Source organism: Taeniopygia guttata, chromosome 5 (genome assembly GCF_048771995.1).
Source record: "Taeniopygia guttata chromosome 5, bTaeGut7.mat, whole genome shotgun sequence".
NCBI lineage: Eukaryota > Metazoa > Chordata > Aves > Passeriformes > Estrildidae > Taeniopygia > Taeniopygia guttata.
In genome coordinates, this window is record NC_133030.1 from 25,815,548 (window position 1) to 25,821,648 (window position 6,101).

General features: G+C 46.6%; 1 protein-coding gene across 1 annotated transcript; it reads right to left on the minus strand.

Annotated features, from left to right (window-relative positions):
• Positions 1 to 65: 65 nt before the first annotated feature.
• FAM180B (family with sequence similarity 180 member B) lies at positions 66 to 5,841 on the minus strand. Its single transcript, XM_030274172.4, has 3 exons — positions 4,766 to 5,841; positions 2,837 to 2,904; positions 66 to 1,890 (listed from the first exon to the last, which is right to left on the minus strand). Exons 1-3 carry the CDS (start codon positions 4,941 to 4,943, stop codon positions 1,447 to 1,449), a joined length of 690 nt encoding a protein of 229 aa, XP_030130032.4. The 5' UTR covers positions 4,944 to 5,841; the 3' UTR covers positions 66 to 1,446.
• Between the last annotated feature and the right edge of the window lie 260 nt (positions 5,842 to 6,101).

Consider the following 6,101-nt stretch of genomic DNA (forward strand, 5'->3'; position numbering starts at 1 on the left):
GCATATTTAGCAAAAAGGTGAAGAGTAAAGATTGGAAGTATGTAAAAAAACAGCATAATAGAACATTAGGTAAGACAAGAAGTTTTACTTAAAATAAAATTCTAATTTTAATTAATATACTCTTTGGGGTGAAAAACAAAGAAACAAAAAGAACCCCAAAACACAAACCAAAATGAAACAAACACACAAACCAAAAATCCAACAACAAACAACCTGCTTTAAATCTACCTCCTGTCATAACCCTAAGCTGACCTCTAAAACCATTGTCTGTAGCATCTTGCTTCCAGGCTTCTTGTTCCTGCCTTACCATTTTCCCTCTCCATCTGCTGGACAACAATGGCTTGGAATAAGATTAACTAGGTCAGAAACTAGCAGTTCCCACTCTGAAGGTCACACATGCCTCTTTTGTCTAACATGGAAAAATTATATTGATAGAAAGGGAATTATGGATCCCATTGTCTAAGCACATGCAATGAATGTTTGAAATTTATGTACCTATAGGTGTAGCAGGAAATCTGCTAGAAACAACAAGAATCAAAATCAAAACCCTCCTGAGGAGATAATTACATTTATCTAATTCCACACCACAGTGTTTAAGACAGACAAATGTTAATGATGTCTTTTTGTAAAATAATTATATTTCTGATAGAGACTATGTATTTATTATGTTTGGCTTGTAAAATGCCACAGCTGTACAAAAAAAAAAAAAAAAAAAAACTTTATAGAAGAAAGGCAAAATCTGCTGAAGAAATAACTAGGTCAGGATTCTTCAGAATTTAAATGAGATTTCAGGAAGTATATTCCAGAATGATAACTGAAACAAAGCTGTGTATATGTGTAAATATGATATGCAAATACTAGAAAGCTTCATGGAATACATACATTTTCAGGTTGCCTTTTAAAGAAAAAATAATACATGATATGGGAAATTGCTGTTGACACCTAAAATATGATGTCACATGAGGAGAAAAATTAAATTAAATATGTGACCTATATAATGAAACACAACAAAACCTGCTTAGCTGCTATTGGAGAGGAGAAAAGATCTTGTATTTGTCTGAAACCACAGTGAGAATATAAGGAGAGTGAACTGAATTATCTGAAAGGAAGTCAGCTGTGACACCAGCATAATATCTTAGAAAAATACTTCCAAGCCATCTCTCCTGAGCATCAGCGATCAAGATAGATAAGACATCTAAATAGCACTGCCCCATTCAGCACAGCTCACTTAGCAAAAAATCAGAAAAGGGAGAAATGCACTTTTGTCCTTTTTTCATATAAAAATAAAAGCTTGCACATAAATCCTGAGGGGGTTGTCAGCACAGTGCAGAAAGCAGGACAAAGGGGTGTGGCATATTTATTGAAAGTCCTGCACACTGTGGAAAGCATTGAAAATAACTGAGGCAGCTGAAGCCAGGTGTGCCCTTTCCTACGGGGGTTCCCTCATTAGGTGTCTCTCTTGGTTCTGGCCAGGTTAGAGCGATAGAAATGTTTCAGGGATGCTAAATGTGAAGGCTTCTCCTTCCAAGGCCAGGAAGCCTGGAGGAGAGTGGTATTTGCAGGGCAGAGCCCCTTGCACAGGTCACGAAAGATTTCATCAACCAGCTGAGAGAAAAAGCCAATCCAGGGGGATTTATCCAGACCCTGCATGGAGCGGACCTGATAGGCACTGTAAACACTGGTGAAAAGGAGACGGTCAAACTCTGTCGGAGGCAAGGGAGTGTCGGTCAGTGAATAGTATCTCAGATGCTGCTCAACCTCTGCCGGTGTTTTGGGAACTTCCTCCTCTAAAATCTGCAGGAAGCGCCGTGCCGGGCGTAGGGAGGCCAGCTCTTCATCCCGCAGCCGGATTGTCCCGTTGGCCTGGATATCCAGCCTTCCCCAGAGCATCTGGAAAAGAGGGGCAGCGCTGTCACGGAAAGCCGCGCACAGCTGCACCGCTCCCGGACGCGCTGCAAGCAAAGCCCAGCGCAGCGCCGCCGAGCACACCTCGGGCGGGTCCAGCGGCGGCCGTGAGGGCTCCAGTCCGTGTCCTTCTCTGCCAGCCCCACAGCCCGACTCTGAGCAGCCCCACGGCCCGTTCCTGAGCGGCCCCACAGCCCGTTCCTGAGCGGCCCCACAGCCCGTTTCTGAGCGGCCCCACAGCCCGTTCTGAGCAGCGCCACAGCCCCTTCCTGAGCGGCCGCACAGCCCGTTTCTGAGCGGCCCCACAGCCCGTTTCCGAGTGGCCCCACAGCCCGTTTCTGAGCGGCCCCACAGCCCCTTCCTGAGCGGCCCCACAGCCCCTTCCTGAGCGGCCCCACAGCCCGTTTCTGAGCGGCCCCACAGCCCGTTCCTGAGCGGCCCCACAGCCCGTTCCTGAGCGGCCCCACGGCCCGTTCCTGAGCAGCCCCACAGCCCGATTCTGAGCGGCCCCACAGCCCGTTTCTGAGCGGCCCTGCAGCCCGTTCCTGAGCGGCTCTACAGCCCGTTTCTGAGCGGCCCCACAGCTCGTTTCCCCGTGGGACCTGTGCCGCTCTGCTCCCGCCCCGCTGTCCCCCCGCAGCCCCGCTGCAGCAGCTCCCAGGTGCGGCCGCCTCCAAGCCCAGAGGGGCGGGTCCCTTGTCCCACCGCGGGCACTCCGTGAGCTGCCGCGGCGTGGGCACAGCCGCCTTGGGCTGCGCCCCGCAGTGCCAGGGGGCACAAATGCCATTGGGCATCGCCGAGGCGTTCTCCGGGGGCTCCTGAAATCCGTCAGGGTTGAGAACAAACAGAACAGGTGAGTTTTTACGTGCAGGCAGGTGGGAGCATGGGCACTAACAGCGCCTCGGCCCAGAGCCCCCAGTGCTCAGGAGACCTCTAACATGATGCCAGCGTCCTCTGGGCCGCGACGGGCTCTGTTGGTGCCGCTGTGAGGATGTTCATCTGGAAGACATCAGACAGAGCTTGGTAGCACAAGACCTTCCTATTTACTGTTTTTGCCATTTGATTGTCAATAACATCTTCAACATTCCTGAGCTACCACTCAACTTGCCAAATATGACAGATGCTGACCACGGGATTTTGATAAGCAAAACAAGCTTTTTAAGAGAAGCAGCAGTGGTTGAGGCGAGGTTTTGGATATCACGGCCCTTAGTGCTGCCAGCAGAGCTAAAGCATACAGCAGCAAAGGCACTGCTTTGACAGGCAGCAAGGAAGCCTCTCACATCGAGACTGGATGGGGTTTGAGCCAATGGGGTTTGGCTGGTTAGCAGTTATTGCTGGAGAAAGTAATGCTGCCCAGTGAAAGGAGGGTGCTGGCAGGATCCTCAAGCTGCTGCTAGAAACATAAACTGATGCTTATCCTGGTTATCTACTTCTTCCCTAAGCCTCTGCTGCTGGAAGAGTGTGAGGATAAAAGAATCCTTGCCAGATCCATTATGGCTCATTTGATGTCCAGCTAATTACTTGCTGGGACATATGACATCATATAAAACTGGGGAAAATGGATATGAGGCCAGAGGAATGGCAGTTTTTGAATATGAAAGTCACATTAATCCTATGAATTGTTCAATTTTCATTTCCTAATACTTACAGTGCTTTAACTGTCTGCATCTGTTTCTTTCTTTGTGTGTATGAAAAAGGAGATACAAGCAGTCTTGGTCCAGGACTGTGAAAGAGAGGCTGCATCCCCTCCCTCCTCTGTGTCATGAGGAAGCCAAGACCCTCTTCTACTTCTTACAGGCTCATTCCTCAGGTTAAGAAATATGAAATGAAAAAAGCTCTTATAAAATAGTAAGCTCTCCATTAAATTTATGTGGGTTTTTTTCATTTTTAAATGGATGAAAGCTTTTTCATATATATATATTTAAAAAAGAGTGAGGATTTACATTGAATACTCCAGAGTTAAAGTCAGCAGGTGCATATAAAAAGTATAAAAATTATTTAGTATTATACATGTGTGATGACTGCTACCAAAAGACACTTCCAAATCTCCATTTTTGATTAAAGGTTTTCAGGGAGATGCACGAGCTACTGGAGAAGTGCACTGCCAGCCTGCAGGCTGCAGTGTTTGTTTCTCTGCACAGCTGCAAGATCTGTGATCCAAGCCAGCTGTGGCTTTGGAATGTGAGCAGGGATGTAGCTTCTTTTTCCTAGTCCTCCACAGAGGTACCAGCAAGGCTTTTAGCTCAGGTGAAAGCATTATACCATCTGAAAATTTATTTGCTTGGTATTGTGTCTAGTAACGGATGCTCTCAGCTCACAGATCCCTCTCCTGAGAGATGTCTGACCAGCTGCAAAGTCAGTGCATCTGCTGAATAGGTGCCAAACTGCCCTTATTAGTAATTGCCTTATAAATATACACAGTGGCAGATTTTTGAATAGAGAAAAATGTAATGAAGCATAACAAATAATGTATTGGAATAATAACATAAATATCCTCTGGGGAAGGGAAAATCCTTATTTATTTTATCACTCAACAGGGTTGGGTGGGGTTTTGTTTCCCAAAAAGCATATAGAAAATCCACAAACAGTATTGCAGGAGATTATTTTTTCAGCGGAGACCCAAGAAAATCCTCCCCTTGCCACCAAACACAGCAGCAGGTCTTCAACCTGCAAAGATGTACCAGTGCAAAACCCCCCAGCTGGACTCCAGCTCTATCCCATGCCAGTGCAGCTGCCTGAGGCCTCGGGCCAGGCATTTGGAGGAGCAGCATTTGGAGGAGCAGCAAAGCATTACACAAATGGCATTGCACAAAGGTTTGCCAAGCCAAGGGACCATGTCACTAACATATGTGCTCCCTACCTGTCAGCCTCTGGGATGCAGCAAACACACACAGGAGCAGCCAGGAGCTGAGCTGTGCCTGGGCCATGGCAGCACCACCCGCTCTGCGACAATGCCGCACCCCACGCCACAGCTGTTTGCCTGGGGCGTCTTCCCGTGCTGCTCCGGATCTCAGCAGCCTCTCTTGGAATGGATCCATCTTTCTGTGTTTCTGGTCACAGCCCTGGGAAGGGCTTGCAGTTCAAGTTGTTGACCCCGAAGGATATTTTGTGTCATATTTTGGAAACTTGGAAAACTTTGTTGTGATGTTTTTGGCAGAATTGTTCAAGCTTGCTTTTCAAAGATTGACTTTCCACTGCAATGATTATAAGAAGCTGTTAGTTGCAAGAAATTCCACTACATATGTTTGCCTCTTAAGAAGTGAGGACCCCCTAGTCCCTTCCATCTCTACACAGTGCCTCTGTCACATTTCAGTTTTCCTTTTTCCTGGCTTCAAGAATCTGAAAGCAATTCTGGAATGTCACAAACAGATAAAGCTAGAAGACTGCAGATTCATGGAAGGGCAGTAGCAGCCAAAACATACAAGCAGGCAGAAGAAGTGTCACTGGCTCAGTTCTGTATCAAACCCCCCCGGAAGGAGAACTCAGTACAGTGACCTAACAAACACCAAGTATCAAAGTGGCTCAGACTTTAGCACCTCATCATCCTCTCCTGTGAGTGGACTTCTGGGTTACAGTGAGCATAGTCAGCCTTAGATGTTCTAAATTACACAGACAAAACTTCATTTGATTCACTTTACAGCAGATGTCTGTTCGCCTCAAATCTTTACATATTTGTTTAGTGCTAAGTCCCCAGTCAAACTGTTTGGTATTTCTATTCTGTGTGGCACAGAATGTAATGCCAGGGTTATACAAATATGCAGTAATATGTATAAATGAGAACTAATACCATCTCTCTCAGGTTAAAGGGAGAAAGAAGTCTGCCTAGAAAAGAGAGAAGGTAAAGCTGAAATGCATCTCTTGCTCAGCAAGTTACAGGATATCAGGCAGGACATACTATCACCAGATAGTGTACTAAGGGCTGGGATGATGTGCTGGTTGGTATTACCTCCTGCTCATAATGGAAGCACCACTGAGGGGCCCACACTATCCAGAGACACTCTTCCCCTTAGTTTGGATTCCAAGCAAGACCTGTGTTTTCTGTCATAGGCTTAGGTATCTTCAAGTCATGCTGAGCTGCTTCTGTTTTCCATTATTTTCCCCTGCTTACACTTCACTTGCATTCCTTTCTTCCTTTATTAAACTGAATCACAAGCTACCCAAGAGGCAGACACTTATGGCTGATGTGTGCAGTGAGA